At 42.8% G+C, this 23,133-nt stretch overlaps 1 protein-coding gene and 1 long non-coding RNA gene across 2 annotated transcripts; one reads left to right on the top strand and one right to left on the bottom strand.

Moving 5' to 3' along the window:
- Nucleotides 1-202: 202 nt before the first annotated feature.
- On the bottom strand, nt 203-23,076 carry LOC134541271 (pre-mRNA 3' end processing protein WDR33). Its single transcript, XM_063384576.1, has 11 exons — nt 22,507-23,076; nt 19,942-20,211; nt 18,408-18,559; nt 8,826-8,923; nt 8,619-8,745; nt 7,780-8,013; nt 5,767-5,978; nt 5,251-5,384; nt 3,883-3,964; nt 3,063-3,206; nt 203-2,226 (listed from the first exon to the last, which is right to left on the bottom strand). The coding sequence occupies exons 1-11, from the start codon at nt 22,774-22,776 to the stop codon at nt 530-532; spliced, it is 3,420 nt and encodes a 1,139-aa protein (XP_063240646.1). The 5' UTR covers nt 22,777-23,076; the 3' UTR covers nt 203-529.
- Nucleotides 5,882-12,515, top strand: LOC134541273 (uncharacterized). The gene is made up of 2 exons (XR_010076580.1): nt 5,882-6,064; nt 11,285-12,515. It is a non-coding gene; the product is annotated as an uncharacterized LOC134541273 (long non-coding RNA).
- Nucleotides 23,077-23,133: the final 57 nt, after the last annotated feature.

Below are 23,133 nucleotides of genomic sequence, written 5' to 3'. Positions count from 1 at the left end.
CGCACGTACTCAGCCACACAGTACAATATTTTTTTTTTTTTAACTCAAAATTTCCATATGGTCATCAGTACATTTTTTTTACACTATAAATTGGAATAAAAAAAGCAACTCATCGTAAATAATGGTCATTCTATAAGTAAAGGATGTTTTCCTTATATTACTAACAATATATCCAGCGTTGAGTTCTGGAAAAGAAAACATATTCAATCATAATATTTTTATTAAATAATAATTAAACACCTTTTATTATTATGGAAGCCAGAAACCCAAAGGAAATGTGTTGTTTATAATTTTGCATGACATCACATCAAAACCGACAACACCCACCACACAGTACGACCAAACATTAAATATCCATGTTTTTAGATTACTTCAAGAAAATGCATCAGTTCTTGTAGCATACCTCCAATGCGTAGTTTTGCCACTATTACTGTGATAAAAACTGAGAAAGTCAAGTACACAGAAATGACTGCAGTCTGTTTGCACACTCATACAATTTAAAGTTATATTCCATGGACCGTGGACGACATCAGAAGCTCGGGGCGCCCGCGCGGCGTGGCCGCCCGCCTCTGAACCTGCCGCGAGCAGCCCCGCGCGGCCGACGGAACCCCCTCTGCACGCCACGGCTCCCGCGCGCCGGAGCCCAGTCCTCCTGACCCACGCGCCTGATGGGCGGGGCCGCCCAGCCCTCCCCCTTGCCACCCTCGCCGTCGCTCTCGCCGCCCTCGTCGTAGCCGCGCCGCTGCTGCGCGAACTGCCTCCCCTCTGAGCCGTACTCCGCGCGCTCGCCGTCCTCGTCGTCGCGCAGGTCCTTGTCGATGCGCTGCGCGAGCTCCAGCGGGTCCTCCTCCATGTCGTCGTCGTCCGGCTCCGAGAACGCCAGCTCCTCCTCCGCTCGGCCGTGCCTGAAGGGCGCATGGTACGCCCCTCGGCCGCGCATGCCGCCTCCCGCTCTCCCGGCGGGGCCGAACCTGAGGTCCTGCGTGCTGTCCGTCCTGTGGTTCTCCTCGCCGTCGCCCGGCCGCTGCCTCGCGGGCTGGTGGAAGCCGCCTCGCCCCCTCGCGCGGTCCGCGGACATCATGCCCCCGCGTCCGAACCTGGCGTCGAAGCCAGGGTCCGGCTGCCGGTCGGGGCCTGCCGAGTTGCCTCCGTCGCCCTCCCCCGCGCCGTGCCTCCCGGGAGGGTAGAAGCCACCGTGTCCCCGCGGAGCTCCCACCATGTGCACCCTGCCGCCACGACCGTAGGCACCGCGCATTTCACCCATCTGCTGTCTGGGAGGCCCGAACCCCGTCCCGGCGGGCGGCACGTTCTCTCCCGGGCCGTACTCCATACCCTCGGGTGTGCCTTCCACGGGCCGCCCGGGCCCGAAGTTGTCTCCGTACACGTTGCCTACCTCACGCTCGTCAGCGTCGCCCGTCCTGCTCGCGAACTGGCCGTAGCCATCTGCGTGCATGTTCTCCTCCTGGAACATGCCTCCCGGGGCGTTCACATCCCCCGGCGGGAAGCGAGCGCCCTGGAAGTTGGCGTTCGGGGCGAAGGGTGGCGGGGGGCCCATTCCCCTCCCACGGCCGAAGGGGCCGGGCACGTCCGGGCCGAACGGTGGCCTCATGTTCATGACGCCCGAACCGCGGCCCCCTCTGCCAAAGTCTCGGTGGGGGAAGGTGCCGCGACCTCGTGCGGCGGAGTGGTCGTACTCCGGGCCGGCCTCGTGGGGGCTGCCCATCCAGGGCGGCTGCTCGGGGGCCCCGGGCCTGAACTGGGGCGTGGTCAGCAACACCTTCCTCGCCCCGCCCGGAGCGTCGCCGGCGTCCCCGTGGGCCGGCGAGTCCCTGCGAGGCGGAGGCGAGTCCAGGTGCACGGGCCCCAGCGCCACGGGGCCACGCCTCAGGTCCACATCGCTGCCCGGCACCCGCATGTCCTCGTCCGCGAAGAAGTGGGCGTGTCCCGGGGGCGGGCCCCGCAAGTCCTCGTCCAGGGGCAGGCGGCGCAAGTCCACGTCGCCCGGGGCGAAGCGCATGTCCTGGTCGGGCAGGGGCGGCGGGTAGAGCGGGGGAGGGCCCCTCATGTCCAGGTCCTCCCTGGTGGGGCCCTGGCCCGGCTCGTCGCCCTCGGAGCGCAGCTCGTCCTGGGGCAGCACGTCCGTCAGCTCCTCCAGCTGGCCCGAGTGGATCAGCTTGCTGAGGGCCTCTGCCCCGCCCGCGATCGCCTTCTGCAGCAGCGGGTTGCCTGCACACACCCCCACGTCCACAGCCCTGCAATTATTCTGGACATCTCGACAACCACTTTACTTGTCATTTAATTATGTTAAGCGACACTCACAATGAAATCATAAAGGACGACCTCGATTGAAAACGACACAAAATGCAAGACAAAATTAAATGTATGAAAAAACTGGAGGCAATATAAAGTCTTGTCATATAAAAAAATCCAATTCTAAAAAAAATACATAAAATAGAGTGTACTCGATATAAGGTTGCTTGACGTGTTAAGTTGCATTTGAATAAAGGAACTTTCTAAACAAAAAAAATGTAACTCAAAATTAATTTAAAATTTGGTTAGAATATTGTTGTCTACTTTACATGTGAAGTTGTATTTACTTTTCATTTCAGGTGACTTATATTTCATAAATTTTTAATTTTTGATCAAGTTAAATCATAAATATGCTATTTACGTATAAATAGTGTATAATTTTTTTTTAATATTTGTACATCAATTTACTAAGAAATCTCAAGAATATTTAAGTCCACCTATATAGAATATATAACTTTTCAATCGATATGCCATTTAACAAAAAAAAAAAAAAACATTTCTGAAGAACAGAAGAACAATTTTCACTCAGAGGTAAACATAAATCACCCCCCTATTTTACAAAAGTTACAGAATGCTGTTTTACTTTCACTTTGTTATTTAATTCAAAAAATTCCATTTAAAGTATGATGTTGCGATTGGCACGGATACAAGGATTAGAGCACAACGCAGGAACTAGAGGCAGCAAGGAGGACACCGGGAAAAGGCGCGGCGTGGAGACGGGGTGACGGTGGACCAAGGGGCAGAGTCTTTACCCTCGACTTGCAGCAGCTTGCCGTAGATGATGATGGCCTGGGGCTGCAGCTCCGCCACGGGCACCACTCCGGGCGGGGGGTTCGTCTCCATCAGCTGGGAGATGGCCTCTGACAGGGAGTCCTTGCGGCCTGCCTCGTCGTCGTCTGACAAACAACCAGCTGCTCCAGCCTCGCTTCACCCCGCGTTCCCACCCGCTTCCCTCACGCCTTCTCCGTATTTATAACTGCTGTGATCATCATGCCCACATTGCAAACATAATCATTACTTCAAATAGCACTGATGAATTTCTAATTTTCATTACCAACATCACAAAAACACATTCAAGAGTAAACCTGTTGTATTATTACAGTGTTCATTTTGATTTGTTCGGCATTGAAGCGAGCATCAGGAAATGCCTAATATCTACACGTGAAACTTTCGACATTCAGTCACAGAGTTTGTGTGGAAGCGGAGCTTCAAGGAAGGTGGAAGGAAACGCCGAGTGACAGGACAAACACACCTCCGGACGGACACCGCGAAGCCTTGCGACGACAAGCTGTGATCCGCCGGCTGCAGCAATGCATTCGCAACAGAAACGGAGATCGGCGTGCGAGGTGCGATCACCGATTACCGTGACGATCGTGAACGCACACTTGACCGCAAGGCTCCGCCGTATCGGTCCGGACATTCAGGGCCTGTGTCTCGAACGGGATGGAACGGACGGCAGGGTTTCGACAAGAAGAGCGGGACAGAGGAGCGGCGAGGAGAGAAGATTGCAGCACAGGAGGGAGACGGCACAGAGGAAGGACCGCCGCTCGGCCTCCGGGGACCGGAATGTACCTCGTGACTCGTCGATCATGGAGTGGCCCGTCTCGTTCCACTGCGCCTGGAAGTTGCGAGGGATGGGCTTCGAGTACGGCACCTGCAACAACCGCGACCTCGCTGCACACAACCGCACTGACGCCGCTTGACATCGCACCAGGGAACCTTCACTACGCGTGTTTATGGATCAGGCACAGAATATACACGCAGATAATTTGTGAAATATTCTTTAACTGGAACCTTCCGGTGAAGTACATTGCAAAACCTCTTGTATGAACAATCCGCACATCAAAAATTGCATGAAAAGTGATCAGTGTTACCAAAGAGGTTACGCTGCACAGGTACAGGCATGGTGCTCTTTTAAGTCGAGTCATGGCACGGGCTGGAACATGTCATCACGTCATCAGCATCATCTATAGTTAGAGATGGACAGAGGCTTGAAAACTTGAGCAATTTGTAGTTTCATCCATTTATAATGGTTAGTGAGACTTTTCTCACACACAATTTGATTTACATTTTGGAATTACTATTATTTAAAAGTTATTTCTCTTAATCAGGGTGTTCAAAACATACCTAAAGAACCAATTTCAGACTTTCATCAGGATCTTTTAATTAAATTTTTTTTACAAAATGTTTATATCAAATAATCAATTATACATATAAGCATAATTTAAAATAATACAAAACAGAATCTACTATGTTTAGGAATTTCTTGAAAAATTTGTGTTAGAAAGCTACAAGGTTTTCAGAGATAATTACCACATGATTTAAGTGACATTCTCCACCTACTTACATACATACAGACTCCAAACTGAAGTGGTTGTCAAAAAAAAAAGTGCAAGTTAGCAAAAATCTGCTGGAAATTAAAACCTCATGACTTCTAGCACCGTTACTGTTCATTTCTGGATTTTTTTTTTTTTCGTGCCTCTTACAACAGTTTTGTTACTTTTGCATGAGTTCTGTAACATGTCGACAACCTGTTTATGTTTTCTCACAAATTTTGTCAAGGTTTTTATAACCTACAACAAAATTTTCTGAACATAATATAAGTCAACCATTATTATGAATTTCAAGGAAATTAATTTAACAGTAATGACAATAAAATGCTGATGACAAGCTCTAAGGGGCCCGCCTAGTCAGGGCGTGTCTGTGTCAGTGAGGCGGAACTAGCTGGTGTCTCCTCGTCGTGCATGGGACAACTGTGAGATTGCCATGATGTGGCGGAGAAATTAATACAAAGTTGAAATGCAGTCAAGTGTTTTCAAGAATCTGTAGCAAGTGTTTCATGCCTTGAAATTTGTTCGGGAAACTTGCGTTTCGGCCATTTTCTCCCTTCTAAAAATGAAATACGGTTAAGAAAGTACTAATCGGCCCGCGAGGCAGTACCTTCTTCTGAGACGCCTTGGTCTTGTCGTCCTGGGCCTCGGCCATGTCCAGCCCCGGGATGGAGGCGACCTCGGGCCCCGCCTCCACGTCCACCTTGTCCTCGGGCCCCATGCCGGGGATCACCGCCGGCTCGTCTGCAACCCGACCACACGCTCGCCTCAACAAGAACCTCATCATCCACGGATCAACTTACAATTTCAATATACTTGATATCTGAGACAGCAAACTTGTCAAGTAAATGAATAACAATTGTTCCTCCCAATGGTAACTTAAATATTACACTTTTATAAGTTATATGCCTAAAAACTTTTATCTTGGGTATCCCTTCAACTATCCCTGATTTGCATGTATTTTATAGATCTATTGCTTTGCTTGCATTGCCTGTTATAACTTATAATTTAGGTTGTTTGCCATTTTTTTTTTATTATATATTACAGGCCAGCAGGCGTGGTGGGGGTGTGCTACCATGCAGCGCCACTCGAACAGAGGGCTGATCGACCGCACAGCTCCACTCACCCATGTCCAGCTCGTCGATGCCCGGCAGGCCAGCGGGCGTGGTGTTGAGGTTGTACTTGTCCGTCATGGAGTCGCCCGGGCGGTTGCGCGTCCAGAACTTGCTGCTGTGGTCGTTGGAGCCGGAGCAGAGGATGTGGCCCATGGGGTGCCAGGCCAGCGTCCACACGATGCTGTCGTGGGCCTGCTCGATGCCGCCCACCTCCTTGTCTGCCCTGCGCACGCCACACGCTACACGTCACACTCGTCCGCCCTGGCGTACCTCGCACGTCGCTTTGGCCTGCGATCCGTCGACCTACAGGTTTGCACAAGATTATCTCTCACTTACACTACTTTTTTTCTCTTCAAATTTAGTAAAATACATTAAATATAACTTGTTATGTTGGTCTGATGCAAACTAAGCTAATGGCTGTATCGGTACACAACTGACTGCAGGGCGACAGAAGCCCAGGAACAAACCCAAAAAAAAAAATCTAACTTCTTTCCCTCCCACTACCACCTCCTTCCCCATTCAGCTATCGAATTGCCGCATTCCATTCGCAATAATGCCGTATGGTGATACAAAATTGTCTTACAAATAAAGCACCCAAATTAATTTCAAGAAAATTAAGAAATAATAATTTTATTTCGAATTACAGCTGTTAATTATGTATAAGCATTTTTTTTTAAATTAAAATGGAATATTTACAAATGGTTGCAGCATACCACAGTTTAAAATAAATTTCATTTTGTTTATAACTTTGTTCACCGTGTACCATCAGAATAGCATTTCCTTGTGAATGCCACCCATTCTTGCCCTGCTGTCTGTGCAATGATGTCCCATTCACATTTCAATCTCAAGATTTCTCCTGCACATATGAAATAATTAGGTTTCATTTTAGATTAGAGGCACTTCTCTTTTAATGTGCTTTCTAGTTTTTTAATGTTTGCACAAGGTCATTCTGTTCATTCAGAATGACCTATTCATCAATTTAACAATGCCACGCCACACAAAATGCACAGCTTTTAATTTTATGGGTTAGCAATTTCATGAGGAAATGTGCCCGTGTGCAACTTCCTGAAACTATAGCCACTTTGTTCACATTCTGACTGTGTGAAACACAAACCACTTCACACAACTTAACCTCCTCTAGTGTCAGAGAATTTTTCAAGAAAGTGGGTTTTCCATCACTACAGCCTCGAGAGATGGCTAGGAAAGTGTTGGAGTCGAAGTACCCAGGATAGACCAAGGAGGCGGTGGGAAGAGCAGACAGTCAGAGGAGTGTAAGAGAGAGAGAGAGGAGAATGGAACAGAGCGAAGGAGGAGGGATGGTGGAGGGACAGAGGAAGATGAAGGCTGACCCGGCCGCAGGTTGGAAGCAGTTGACGATGATGATGATAACTTTTTATAAGAAGCATTTACAAGTCTTCTCACCTCCTTTCCATGTTTAGTTCTCATACAGAGAAAGGTCGAGCAGTGGGTACAGACTGGAGGACCTGGCATAACCCCAGTCTAGTATTTTCAAACAAACAACATGCAGTGCTTTACTAAGAGAGAGAAAAATTCAGAGAGAAGAAAAATTTCTGTAGGTTTGTGTTTCTAGGTTAACACCAGTACTGGCCACGGTCATGATACAGCATAGCTCATAGATAAATGTTAAGTGCATGCATAGTGTACAGGAAGAGTGTGAGTGCAGAGTGCAAGAGCACTGCAGTGTACAGGAGGAGTGAGTGAATGTAGAAGGCTGCAGTGTACAGGAGTGAGTGAATGTAGAGATCTGCAGTGTACAGGAGTGAGTGAACGTAGAGATCTGCAGTAGAGATCTGCAGTGTACAGGAGTGAGTGAACGTAGAGATCTGCAGTAGAGAGCTGCAGTGTACAGGAGTAAGTGAACGTAGAGATCTGCAGTAGAGATCTGCAGTGTACAGGAGTAAGTGAACGTAGAGATCTGCAGTAGAGAGCTACAGTGTACACAAGGAGTGAGTGAATGTAGAAGGCTGCAGTGTACAGGAGAGAAGTGTGTCAGCTGCACGCACCCCACGTGCCAGAAGAGGATTGCACCATCAGAGCCGCCGCTGGCGAACAGCCCCTCGTGGCAGGGGTGCCACGACACACTGCTCGCCTCCTTCTTGTGGCCTCGGAACGTCTGTACCTCCTGCGACAGGTTGCGCACGTCGAACAACTTCAGCAGGTGGTCACGCGAGGCCGTGACTAGCCAGTTGCCGTTCCGGTTCCACTTGATGTCCATCACCGTGCTCTTGTGCGCGTGCCTGCACACACGACATGCTTGCGTTACTGCACAGGGCACTGCAACACAACACCTCAACATCACGCAACCAACGCATTGTGAACTTGCAACCATTCTCAGTTTTTCATTATCTTGCAGCAAATTTAACTTCTAGTTTGAGTTTTAATCCCTCTAAAAGACAACTAATTCTGGAATACCTGCATCTTCCCCTACCCTACTTCACTACCCCACCACCATCTCTGAGGGCAGCTAAAATGTGACTTGCTTCAGTCAAGAGGGCACTGTCTCGGTAGGCTCAGGTGCAAGTCAGGTCTCAAGTTTCAATCCAGCCGACAGGCACCAGAGTCAGATGGAGTTCCTTTATCCGTTATCAAACCAAGAGCATCAGCGTACGAGCTATCCTGCATCCGGCCAACCTGATACTCCCGCATGTGATCTGAAGCACAAGCGACTTCTAAGCTGAAGTGTGAATCAGGGGTGTATTCAAGGGCGGAGTTTGGTGGGCGAGAGCAGTTATCCCCCCCTTCAAATCCTAAGGAATCCAAAAAAAACAAATCTGACATTCCCACCAACGAAAGTAAATAATTTGAAAGCAAACAGAGCAGGCAGAGAGGCGCCGGGACTCACAGGGTGGCGAGGGACTGTCCTGTCTTGGGGTCCCACAGCTTGACGGGCTGCTGGTTGTCCTTGCTGCCCGACACGATGAGGCCCTTCTGCGGGTGCCAGTCCACGCACTTGACGTCCGCGCCGTGCCCTGCAAGCAGCACGCAGGCCCTCACCGCCACGTCTCGGCCGCGCCACGTCTCGGCCACAGCACACGCCACGCGCACTCACCTCGGAGGATCCTCTCCTCGTGGCAGCGCATGAAGTCCCAGATGCGCAGCGTCCCGTCGTCGGAGCACGTCACGAACTTGTGGTCCGTCGAGCTGAAGCTGTGGGACCGACAGGCAACAACAGCGTCAGAACATCGCACCCACTCTCGCCCGGCGGTGTCCGGGGGCCGGCCACTCACTACACTACAGCAAGAAACCTTTATTCAGTGTGTCGTCGACAAGAGGAAATACAGAGTGTTCAAACTGTGCAAACTAACAGACACTTGTACAGTAATGTTTCCCACTCGTCGCTGGCAACTGGGGTTGAATGACAGGGATGGGACGAGGTTGCTTCCTTTATTGAGGTTCTCACGAGACAGGAACGAGGAACACGCACACACCATCAAGTGTCGTCGACATTCCCACGGATCTCTACTTCCCGCTCTACCCCAGATATCAAATCACCATGAGGTTTCGAACACAGCAACTCCACGTGAAGGGCGATCACACACGAGTCACGACGACTGAATAAGTCGTGAAGAAACTGTGCCGTAAGGAGGGCAAAAAAATAAAACCAATCATGAATTATTGACCAAGTGCAGTTTACTATTATAACCACATGATGCTGGTATTTTAGGACGTACTTTATTGCTGTCTACATGTAGAATTATTTTAATTACAATAAGTTTCACTAATCAGAAAATCATTAGTATATTTTCTAGGATTAATACACCACTTATCCAATAACACTGATTCATTTATAGCTGCATGTAGATCCATTCATGTTTACAATTGCAGACACTAGAAAAATTATTATTTCTTTCAGTTAGGTGGATGAAAATTTTTCAGAATATCGCTAAGCTTGTGTGTTGACCGTTGTTGAACTGAACATGCTTTTTTTTTTGCCAAACTTGGTAGATGATGAGTTGCTGTATGATCACAAAGCTACGTATTATGAATTGTCTTACACTTATTGTGGCATTGAGTCTGTAAGAGAATAGCACTAATTAATTATAAATATAAATTAAATCTACCATCTGACACGTGCTAGGCAGAGTACGTGAGCTACAGGAGCAGACCATACGGCCCTCTCACCAAACATGCTTCAAACAGTCGCACGTCAATGATGTATAGAAAAGTAAAATAACTACTGTAGACCCTCACCGTTTCTTCAAATGAAATACTGGGCAAGCTGTCCAATACAATTTTTTTTTACACAAAAACCCACACAACCGTGACGAGTAACAGAAAACACTGAAAACTACTTGAGATAAGGCTTTATTTCTGGTCCGATCAACAAGGTAAAATATTTACAATACAAAGAGAACATACATATGCAAGTGTAATAACATTCTTCACTACATAGCCTTCGTATGAATATCTGTGTACATGTTGGTCGGCAGGTTTCATTGGAGGGCATCCAAACATAAAAGTTGTGAAATTTACCTTAAAATAAAATGTCATAAATAACTTGGAAAATATATTGTTAATAAAAACAAATTAAGAAGAAATAGAATCCCTTACATGATTCATGAAGACAAAAAGAGGTCTCATTTTACTGATACAGTGGAGTCCTGATAATCCAATCTTCAGTAATAGTAAGTCTACTCATCACGAAACTGAAAGTCGAAAAGAACTATGGCGATGGCTAAAAAAAAAACATACAAAGTATATTTATGAAAATTACAAGAAAATTACAAGTTAGAAAATGTGCTGGAAATACCTACTGACCTATCGTTAGAACAATTTAGACTACTGTACTAGGACGTGTTCCGCTCTCTTGTCACCTATTTCATCCCGGGATTAGGCTATGTTTAAACAGACCTTATAAAACAAATTGTGTAATCACATATTATTTTGTAATTTAAGTTTAGTTTAGGAAAGATTTTGCATGATCCAAAAAAAATTTGTTTAGTCCGAAAGGTGTCAGGTCCCATTTATTTAGTATTGTCGGAACTCCACTCTAACTCTCGCGTAGAAACAGTGCAGGTCCAGGCCAGAACTGTACCAAGTCAAACCCACCGGAGAGTTAACAAGGGAAGGGCACATGTTCTGGAGCAGCATGGTCCTGCCAGCGACCACAACGTACGTATGAGAAGAGGCCTGCTCGACACAACCTTGCTTCATTTCATCAAGGAATTATCTGACTGTAGAAGAGACCGCTTCCACTGTGCTGACCCTCGCACAAGCCAGGACCCAACACCCGTGTATATATATAAATACAATTGAGGTTCTTAATCATTCTACTGGTCTATCGTTCGTTAATAATCTTAGAATCTACGGAAAGATTAATTCCTTAAATTACTGAAATTGACTGTTAAGTAATTTTGAATAATACTTAGTTACAATTCCAATAGTGGAACAATAGAATGCATACAAAACGAATCACTCAAATCCTATATCTATATAAAAATTTGAAACTAATTTATAACTGTCAATCATTCAACTGTTCTGTAAGTGTGATATATATATTTGTCCTAGTTGCTGTCGTCCGGGACTTCACCCCACAGGGCCCCTCCGATCTCCTGTCGTCACGGCATCAGAACACCCCGCCGGTGACGTGTGTCAGTGCGCCTCCAAATACTGCAAGAGGGCTCAGTCGAGCCAGCAGTACTGTAAGCTATTTCTTTTACCTTAATAATAATTAACTTTTTTCGTATGTCATTAGTGTCCATGTTCTTTCAGGTCTCGTAAACAATCGGATATTCTTATATTTGAGTTACTACTTAACATCAATGGACCCGGGCTGCCGAAGCCATCTCATATTTTATTAAGCTGAGCTGTAATGGTTTTACGTTAATCGTTAAGGGTTTTAAGTCTGAATTAATTATATCATGATTTTTGAGGGAAAGATTCTGTTTTTAACCGATGCACACCAGCGGCATGACTCGGAATCGTCCAACTGTTCTTCCAGCTTGGCGCCACTGCGCTGACGAACAAGCTCAGCGGCCATTACCCTACCCAATTGCTTCGCATCGCCACCCGAGGTAGGACGCTCTTCGCACTCCGGGTATTTCATCCTTTGCATCAACTGACCATGGTACTTCTGTTATTATATTTGATCTGAATCATTTTCTTGTTATCCCCAGAGTTTACCTCGGGGGTGCAACTGCTTAATTTAATTATGTATAAATCCGCTCGGCAGAGTTTTGTCATCAACGCGAACTTACTGCCCGGCCACGAGATGGCCTGGACATCCGTAAGCCGGTTGTGCCGCGAGGCGTTTTACAGCTCAACTGCCTAACTATAAATTTTGTACAAGGAACGTGAAATTTAATGCCACGCAATAAATTCCAACTTAGCTAATCTTGTGTTCTTTCACACTTGCCCGACCACGTTTTGAGTTTGTGTCGACTTGTAAGCCTGTGGGACACCAAAGACCCCACGTGAGCATTTATTATAGCGAGCCCGACGCTGAGAGCGGCCCGCTTCCCGCGGTCTTGTAAGGTGCACGGGGAAAACTAGTCGCGACCCCACACGGGAGTAGAGTCTCTGCTAGACACAGAGGCACCCAATAACTTAACTAAGACTTTCACTAACGAACACCCCGCCGCATCACAGTGCTATATTGCGTATTTCAGTTATTGTTTGTTTTTTTCCTGTTGGTGTTGTATTTGTTTTCTCAATGTGTGTATGGCGTGACCACCATTAAAAGTTATCCAACTGTCTTGTGGTTTTGTCACAAATGTATCAATAAATTAATTAATAAGTACCACTGGTTGTCCAGACTCCATGCAATAGCGACATAAGTACCTGCACACAAGATGGCCTGTAATATACGATGCGACAAGGTATGAAATTGTCATCCTATACAATATACGATGATGATGACAGTATGCTGAAAGCACAGAAGCAAATCGAGGCCAGGCTGAACTCTCCGAAGTACAGACGACAGGACAGCTCGAGACAAGGTTCTGCTCCCACCAGAGTTAAGGGGGTGCCTCCCATTTCAGGTCACGATTTTATATTACAGTAATCACTGATCAACTTGTAGACTTTATCAATTGTTTAATTTTCACGAAATGCAAAATATATACAGTGCATACTTTCTGCATAATTAGCTGCCAAAATTACATTTTTAACATTTTTGGGTTGTACAAATAAGGAGAATTTAATTTATTTGCAGAGCTGAAACTTTTTAGGTTTAACTGCAATGCCAGTGGCTACTTCATGATAGGGTTTGCATTTCTATCACAAAAACTCATTTCATGTTTCTTCGCTGCCAAGATCGAAACATATTTGAGCATTTTGAAATGCCAGGTAAAATTAATTAATATTTTCTGAAAGAAATTAAAACCATCTTGGATTTGATAAATAAAATCATAAACCATAAAATGTTATTTATTAAAACGTATTTCCTTGGTTCAAATCCAACAACCAAAATTAAAAATATAAAAATATAAAAAAAAATTAAAAATACTCAATTAAAAATGTTGTCATCTTCAGTGTATTCATTTCATACCAGATTAGTAAAATATAAGAAATAGTGATGCCCAAAATGGCAACTGATTAGTAAAATATAAGAAATGGCGATGCCCAAAATGGCAGAAGTCAATACCATTTTTAAAATAATTTGATTTTGCTAATAAAATACATAATTAGGGCGTAAACTATAAGTAAAGGGATCATGTTTCCCTCTTAGAGTTCAGAGTCAAAGACATCCAAGATGGTGGCCATGTCGTCACAAATCCATGATGGTTGTTCGTTTTTGGTCATATCCTCAATCCTTCTTTGCACCAGGATCATCGTATTTATACTACTCAAGTATTTAAAAAAAATACGTTATAATTTCTGATTGGTATTATTTAGGCCTTAGCATACTATACACAATGTCAACATTCTCAACAAGTTAGATGTTCTTACAATTAATTACCTGCCTTCTTCAATTACTCGTTGACCCGAGCTAACTACTACATGCCTTCAAATTTTTGCACATTCAAGCCAACTCAGTATATTTATAAAAAAAAAGTGGCATAAATACTCAATTAAAAAATACAATGGGTTGTCTTTAATCTGGCATTCTTTGCTCATGTTCAGATATTTGGCGGATGGGACTTTAGAGTTAGAAAACTCATAAAAAAAATTTAATAAATAGTATGAAAATTTACTTAATACATTTCTGCTACGTAACAACAATTATTCCTATAGTCTGTTTCATCCTTAGGTTGCTGTCCATGCCACCCACTGTTGACATTATCCCTGCCTCCCCGGCACACACACAGGGTGCAAGGCTTCAGAAGCCACGCAATACGATACTGCTCAAGCTATCCCAGTGGGGTCTGTTTACAAAAAACATTTAAGAATACACTGAGGGCATATGAGTAGTTCTGTTTCCCCACTTTGATTTTAAACTGTATTTTTCGGAGTGTGATAGAGGCTAAAATGCAAGTTTCCAGGGTAATTTTAAGACATGAAATACCCGGTACAATCAAGAGCCTTCCTTTGCATCGTTATGTTGAGACCGCTCAAACAGCACAGTTGCCCCAGGCACAAGAAGACTTAGCGCCAGTTCGGAGGCGACACCAGCTAGTCCCGCCTTACTGACACAGACACACCTCTGGCTGCGCAGGAGCCTTGAAATTCTTACTTTTTATACCAAGTGGGATTTAAAAAAGGTATTATACAATTTTAAAACTTATTGATTTTTCTAAGACCATTAAAGAGTATCTACTGACAGTATTATTACAGTTTTACTTATTATGAAAAAAAAAAAATTCTATGCTTAACACTAATTTTTATTTCACAGGAGAAACTAATTGTAGCTACTGATAACAAGTCATTTCATAAAATTATGTGCTGCCCCAAATTTATATATATTTTTTTTCAAAATGTTCGTTAACAGAAAAACTTGAAACTAAGATGGCCTCTTTCAATTATGTCTCATTAGAAACATAAACTGAATATTACAGATGATCCTTTTGATGAAATACAAGAAAATGTATTTCCGAAATTCTTATTCCAAATTTTCCTTAAGTTAACCTTCTTTTTTTTTTAGCAATAAGCCACTGCAAATCGACTTCGCACTGGCCGTGCGCTGAAAGTTCGGCCTGGCAAACAATCAGGGATGTGCCAATCAAATCTTTATTATTTGAAGGATTCAATATTCGGGGAAAAAGATTCTAAGAAAAATATTACAATGAAATAAAGTAAATTAAATAAACTCAACACTGAGAACCTTTTAAGTTTCCTAGCTCAATTTTGTCTTTATACATATCCTTTTTCCATTCCCCAAGATAGTGTACTTTCAACATGTAATTACATAAATAAAATTACAACATGTATTGATTCTGGAAACTTAATTCATGAAACAAACATTTAAAGGTTTATTGAATGTTTTCAACACCACAGTTAATACTTTTCATTTCTTGTACATTATTTTATTTTTACCCCTGACGACTAGATTCTGATTCAAGGGGTATATTTGGGGTACTCTTTGGGATTTGAATCCGAGAAAATTGGGATTCAACCCATCACTACAAAAAATTGATTATAAAGGTTTTGCAAGGTGTGTTTCAGTCACACAGGTTATACGGAGATTTGTATTCCAATTTCCTGGGGTTCTGACTTGATTTGTGTCATTACCAGCACTATGCACCAATCGACCCAAGATGGATGGATGGATGTCATGCCGAATGTCTTCACAGCGATGCCACATTGAAGCAAAACTTTCCAAATACAGATATCTCTAACTAATTATACTTCATTATAAGAGTAAATTCAAGAACTCAAAATAAGATTTAATAAACGAGAAAAAAAAAAAAAAGTTTCTTCTCCATGAACAATTAAGCATTATTGGAATTAAGTTCTAACACCTGAATTTACTAAAAAAAAATTACTAAGAAGCAATTCAAAAAGTATTTTGTAGAAAAAACTACATTTAGAATAGTAAGATTCTGGAAAAAATACTCATTATTTGACTGTGCTCTAAGCATCCACGATACTAGGAATGGGTGACAACTATAGCCCCTTTAACAGGGTGAAGCTTTATTTACAAGCTATTACTAGAGCAAATTCTTCAAAAATCAAAAAGTTATACACCTTACGTTAACACTACATTTAAGTCTTCCCTGTACTACATTCTCTAAAGTTCGAAACAGGTAATATATAAAGAATAATTCTTATGTTTGCATACATTGCCATGTTGACGAAAACACACTAACTGCTTTATACATTTCTGGCTCGGGGATTCTTTTGTACCATATCAGTATGACTAACAGCTTTAATTATTTTATATTGAACCCTGTCATTTGTTCTATATTTGAGGTACCGTGTTCACTCGAGTGTACGACATGTACATGTCTCGATCCTCAAATTCCTCATTATCCACGTAAGTACGATTCACTGCAATTAGAAATCATATTTATTAGTTAATGGTGAATTTTTTGTGATGTACTAGTCTTCTTCTACATCACTGTTCTGCAGGTTTATCGCACAGACTGTACTAGGCTGCTTGTAGCGTGAGCAACGCGAAGCTGTAACTTGTTTCTAGAGCCAACTTCCTACATAACCTGCTCCCATTTTCTTATCACCAACACTTCATTCAAAATCAGGCATTTAAAAAATAAATAAATAAATTCAGCAAATTTACATGCTATCACTTGTAGGAAACACCATTATTAAAAGTCAAAAAGTGACCAAAAAAGGTGCATCTTAGAATCAAGTAAATTTGGTAGTTCTACTATATTCATATCTCACCTTATTTGCTAGCTCACATTGTCCCCGGTCATTTTATATTCATGTTGCTTTTAGTTAAGGTGGTCATATTCATAATCATGTACTTCAGGTTATCTCGGCATTTTCAAATTCATCCATATAAAAGGTATTGTGCTTCAGGTAGTGTATCCCATGGTCATTATCTTTGAGACACTCATATATTTAAGTAAAAATGGAGTTGATTTCAGAACAAAACATTAAAGCATAAAATTTTTATATTTGATTCTTAAAAATCGATATAACAATTTTTTTTCTCGTGCAGTTTGAATTTGGATTCACAACTAGAACCAAATTTTCCACCTGTTTGCACGTCGCTGACGGATTACTGCACTTCCAAACAATGTGCACTTTCAGGTGTACTTTCAAATGTTCTGTCAAGTAAGTTGGTGAGAGACACTCCAATCTGAGTTGTAAAAAAAACCTTTCTTAATTTGTAAGATTTTTTTAAAAAAATCTCATTTTTAAAGAGCTCTTGTAAAGAAAATTTTTAATTTTTATCCCAGCCAGTTTCTTAAAAAAAATCACCTTTGTTTTATAAATGCACTCAAGTGGAATTAGTAGTGAATAATTGCTTTTTGAAGTGAAACAAAAATTATTTATTTTACGATCCGAAACACATTTTAAAGAATTTTTAATGTCATCATGAAAATAGCCTTTAAGAAAAAAAACCAGGATTTTAATATTAATATTTAATTTTCATAAATTTTAATTTAATTTTGTTAATTCGTTTAAGTACAACACTAACTGCCTGCAAACAAAACCTGAAACTGAGCATTAATTTAGCTGTAACTCTCTTTCAATTATACATGTATATATTTTTGATAATTTACGAAACGAGTTGATATATTCTCACGAGATAAAATTTATACTCACAAATAGATTGAAAAGTAATGGACCTTACGAAATTTAAGATATAATTAAAATGAGTTAAGTCCTTTCCGAGGAAAGTAAGCATTTTAACTGATTGAAGATTGAAAATCGGTGGTAAACTACTAGTCTATTTTAAGCACAAAATTATATTTAACTTTTGTCAAATCATGTGTTTTTTTGTTGTTGTAAATTTAGGTTATATTAGTAGTATGTATGGAAATAGATAGATCTGCCAAATAAAATAATAACTATTTAATGACTGTTTACTTACAAAACTAAGAAGGTAAAACAAAGGGATAACTTTTTATAACTTTATTGATCAGAAATATTAATATGAAATAAAAACCATTTCCAAGGATGTGCCTGGCATTCCTGTGTTGCGTGCGCAAGCGCAACGCGCGCAAACCTCGATCCGCGGCGCTCACAGGAGTGCCAGAAAACCCCAGGAAATATCCGTTATTTGTGATGAGAACGCCCTTTATTTCAAAACTTGCAGCAGATGCAACCATAGAATACGAACACACTTCTCAGGTACGATAGGTCAAAGAATCAAGTGTAAAACCTTTATTTCCACTTCACAGCCACGGGCTTACAAGAGAGAGAGCAAAGTAAAAAACCAACAAAATATCACAGCCATAATTTTAAGTCCATACAAAAACCATGAAATGTGGCCATATAACCATTGAATCTTTATTTCCATCCTATGGCCAAATTGTGCGATGGTAGGTTTAGGAATGGGGTAAACTTTATTGACACAACATGACCAATGGCACTGCATGTTTATGTACAGATTATAAGAGTGCACCAGTTTACATTTTGTGTGGTTTACATATTGCGTCACGTCACACCCCCGCTAAGGTCGACGAAAGGTCTCCTCGCCAGTTTCATGCACGGCCACTAGACTAGCCCGGTCCACACGAGTGCCAACACGAGGGCCCACCAGGCTTGCGGGACGGAAGGACCGGAGGGAGCGGGGACGGAGCGCGGAGGGCTACTGAGTTGCTGTGGAAGAGTGGAATACCTGAGCCCGCGCAGCGCCTCCTTGTGGGCCTGGAACATCTTCACGTTGTTCATGTTGCTCTGCCAGTACTTGACGTAGCCGGCGTGGTCGCCCGTCACCATCCACACGTCGTTGTGGGACCACACCATGGTGCGCACGGGACTGTCGTGTGCCTGCAAGAGCGCTGCAGTGAGTCGTCCGTCGCAACACATGCCACTGTCAATTACGTACACTTAATAATTTGCTACGTTGTTTTGTCAGGGTGGCCACTCTCCTGGCAGCAACAGATTCCAAGAATAATGTTCGCAGGCTTTCACTGCCATTGTCTGAAGTAGCTTGGCTTCTGGGTTGTAGCAGTGTCCTTGGCGAATAATTCACCGACGTTTCGGTTGACACTGCAGTCGCAATCATCAGGGAGCAGTTACCTTCTGTAGGTACTTCAGTAGGTAACTGCTCCCTGAGGTTTCCAATGAATTTCATTAGCAAAATAATTATAATTTTTGTCCAACTATAAGTGTAAATACAAACATAAAAAAATATTTTGGAACTCAACCTCCCCACCCCTTGCCAACAGCCGTGAACGTTGCTGGCAGGAGACTTGTCAACTGTGTTCATGTATAGACATTTACGGGCCTTCCATTCATGAGTTCAAAAAGGGTTTCACGTGTCAAATCAGATGTCCCGTATTCCGTACAGAGGAAAGTACATAAGAGACACTTGCGGTGTTATCTGTCACGACTGACGCCTAGGGTCAGGTAGTAAGGTCAGCAGTCATAAATGGTATAAGTCACACAGGTTATAGGCATGGTGTGCAGGTTTTGAACTAAGCATTTTCAACTTGCTAAACAGATGATTTCTGATTGGTTTCATAAATTTGCTATTTTCTGATGAATTTCCTGCATTTCCTGCAACAAGAGAATTAACTGCTACTTCAAGGTTGCCCGATTTGCCCGGTCGTGTGGCCACAATGTTTGTTTACACACTGGACAGACTCGAGCGGAGTGGTCGCGTTGTAGCACTTAGTCCTTGCTTCCTGCAGTCTCCAGCCCGAGAGAGTAAGATGTTATGAAGTTTAGTTCAGCATGTTTGGACACACACAAAATGGTTACAAAAATGGAATTGTTCCAATAAATGGCAAAACAGTGAAATTAGATGCAAACCTTGTTAGGCAATGAAGAGCAAAAGTAAGTACCTTCAGCCATTTGCTATAGTGTGGTTTCACAACACGGAAGAGCAGAAGAGGGAAAAGAAGCAAACATCATAAAGCAGCATCTCTGCCGAGAGCAGACAGACACGGACAGCACGTCACTGCCCGCACTGCTGCTACAACACACATCTCCTGCGATGCGCACTTTCATGCTTGTTTGTGCTCCTAGCTTCGCAAGAAAAAACATTTACCCTTCCAAACTGCAAAACCAGGGTTTCCACGAGAATCGTCAGATCAAACTCTCCTAGATTTTTTCTGACCAAAACTCCCAATCGACCAAGTCGGACCGAGAACTGCTGTTCCGCGTCGTGAAGCCACACCGGCAAGAGAAGGCAGGGACGGGCTCACCTGCAGGATGGTCTCGAAGTTGAAGGTGAGGCCGTTCCAGAGCGTGAACTCCCCGCTGGAGGCCCCCGTCACCAGGCGCCGGCCCTCGGGCGTCCACGCCATGCAGAAGATGGGGCAGCGCATCTTGTTGGTGGCCGTCTTGACGAAGCGCGTCGTCACCGCGTTGATGGGGTTGTCCGCGTAGCTGTGCGGGGGCTGCAGGTCGGGGTAGTAGAGCACGTCCGGCTGCAGCGCGCGCCTGTCGCGGTGGTCGCGCTGCCACACGCGCCCCTGCGCACCACCGCCACCCCTCACTACCAACCTCCGCAGCGAAAATACACTAGATTGTAATTTTCTGTTGTTTGAACACTATTCAAACAATTACTTTCGCTACTGTATTTCTTAAATTTGACACCTTTATTCATGTACTATGTTTAGTATTTAAAATAATACAGTAATTATTTAATATTATATTCACACTTTCGAAGGTTTTTTAACTTATGTGCAGGAAAAGCAGAAAGTATTTATTAATTTAATCAAAGCTTTGCTGAATTTATGTCTCCAGAGACAGTAAACTATATGTAGTTGATGAGTATTTCAATTACTTCTTAAAAGTAGTTAATTTAACGAAAGGAGTTTTTAATTTGTTTCTTAATTTAACTCGGTTTACTAGTACTGCTGAAAATGTTCTATCAGTTGCCGCTGTTAAAAAAAAAGAGAGGCACAGAAATGCTTTGGTTAGGTAGGTAAAAAGAGAAAACCTGTGCAGAAAACCTACAGCATTTTAGATTTCAAAAAAAAGGTACTAGATCTGTGGGTAAACGTGACCAAAACACTAAAGATCTATGACGGAACTAGATGCAGTACAACTACTAGCAGTGGAGGCCTGACACCGGCCTCTACGTGGCCATCACTGATCAGAGCGCGTGTTCACACGCAGTACACATCCAGTCCACCAAAACCATTACAGGGACATACTGCTAATACGTTACATGAAGAACAGTGTTTAGCACTACAAACCAAGTAGTGCAGCTAATTGCATATTACTGTATTTATTTTCATTATGTCCCAAAAGAAAATAAGGTCATTTACACTCATTTATTTTAAAAAAAATTAAAACCAAAATTTTGATTTATCTAATTTAGTAAAGACATCATTTGGAAAGTTTCATTAGATGAAAAAATATAAAAAAAAGCTGCAAAAATAATCCACGTGAATATAGTTGTACTTACATATTATAAAATATAAATTGACCATCTCATTAAATAAAATCTGCTGATTTGAACACAACCTCACAGCATTCTCGAAAGCCGAGGCCATAAAGAAAGCTAGGATAGTCTAGTTCGTGATGTCGGAGAGATGCATGCCGTGGGATTCGAGTGATTACTCCGACAATGATAATATTCCGCTGGCTCTCACAGTATGTTCACGTAAAAAGAAATGGGTTCATGAATTTAATATAAAAAAAAAAAGAATTTGAAGAATGTCATCATTTGACGAAGAAGTTGCCAGTGAGGATGAAACCAAATTTATGGATTATTTCAGGATAAATTCAACTCAGTTCGAAAGCATTCCCCTGGAATCAAATACCAGGCATTTTCCTGCATATCCTGCCTTCTATATTCTGCCATCAATTTATTCCATAAACATGGATATTTTCATGGTCTTTGAATTAACTTTTCCGTCAACTTTACTACTTAAAGCGGAGAGAAAAGCAAACAAAGAAGTACAGCCCGATTCCGTGCGAAAACAGATGTTTTTGTTTGTCTGTGCATGCGCAAAGTCAGCTATGTTTTAGAAAAACAGCAGAGAACCAAACTCCTGGTGACATAGCGAACATAGCTTTGTGTGGCCACAGCTGAGATGCAGCTGCCTACATTTTACTCCCGTAGCGAACATCGCAAGCGTAGCAAGCATAGCAGCCTGTGTGGTCGCAGCTTTGGTCTGTCATGTTCTCCCAGACATGAGGCTAACACTGCCACAAGTCGCGGTTCGCAGCTCATGGGCAACGAAGTACCAGCCTAGCATAGCTTGGAGTGGTGTTGGGAAGCAAGGTATACGAAATCAAGAATGGCTGGATCTGGATACGAAGCCAGGTCCTCTGGAACGCGAGACAGGACAGAAGGGAGACGCTCACCAAATGGCCTGGAGTCCGACTAAGCTGTTCAGTGTGTGTTAATGCAAGCATAAAAGTATCACTTAGTGGTGTCAAAAAAATTTAAGTCACGTAATGTTTTCCATCACCAAGTCTCCATATGCCAGCTTAGCAACTCAAATCAACGAAACACATTTGAGTGAATGAAGCTGTTACAATAAATACTCCTAGTTACAGCCTACAAATTGAGAGAATAAAGACCTTTCAAAGAACATCCGTATCAAACAAACAAAAGTAAAATGTACAGCACTACTTATTGAACTTCTCCCATACATTTTTATGATTTATTTAATGCAGAACTTAGTCCCAGTGGGTTTAGTATCATCGTATTTTAAGTACATATACAAATGTACAACTCTTCGGTTGAGAAATTTACATGTTAAATATAGAGCCAACTGAAAACTGGAAAAAAAACGTAGATATAACCTCACCTCCAACATTTTGATAACAGACGAGTTGTAGTCAACAGTTTTTCGCATAACAGATTTTCGCAATCTTTTGCCATCGAACTCGGCATCAGTCGCCGCGCCTCCGGGGCCCGGCCGGGGGTACGGCCTGAACGGCTGAAAGAAATGCCCCCTGTGTCCGCCCCGATCATTGTGGAAACGATTTGGAAAATGATGCGGTGGTGGAACCGAAAGATTTGGAAGGCCCAAGCCTATTTGAGGAGGTGGTTGAGAAAATGGTGAAACTTGCAACATTATGCTATATTAAATGCATTTTATAAAATACACATATGAGCTGTTTACAGCTACCCGGCGATACAACAAAACGATCAAATTTCAAATAGCTTGCGTTGTTCGAACAAATTGTAAATTTTATTAAAAAACACTACACACTTCCGTTTTGTAACCATGTTCCCTACTTCAGATTAACAAAAACTAACAGTGTTAAAATCATGTTCACATAAAAGCAAGAATATTTATTTAATCAATTCATATAGCTCGCTATGACAACCACATCTTTCCACACAAGCACAATTCCTTCGGCCATTTTAAACGGAAGAAGCGTTGGCATTAACAATGACCTATTTAATATTTTTTTTTGTTTGGGTGGCT

Source organism: Bacillus rossius, chromosome 18 (assembly GCF_032445375.1).
Source record: "Bacillus rossius redtenbacheri isolate Brsri chromosome 18, Brsri_v3, whole genome shotgun sequence".
Lineage (NCBI taxonomy): Eukaryota > Metazoa > Arthropoda > Insecta > Phasmatodea > Bacillidae > Bacillus > Bacillus rossius.
This window is presented reverse-complemented; position numbering and strand designations above follow the sequence as displayed.

Excerpts from the sequence above, each read along its gene's own strand:
- LOC134541271 (XM_063384576.1), bottom strand. The coding sequence starts at position 22,776 with ATGTTGCAAGTTTCACCATTTTCTCAACCACCTCCTCAAATAGGCTTG. Across the intron at positions 18,560-19,941 it reads ACTTCGAGACCATCCTGCAG|GCACACGACAGTCCCGTGCG; the intron begins GTGAGCCCGTCC and ends GCGCTCTTGCAG. Across the intron at positions 3,965-5,250 it reads CCAAGGCGTCTCAGAAGAAG|GTGCCGTACTCGAAGCCCAT; the intron begins GTACTGCCTCGC and ends CGGTTGTTGCAG.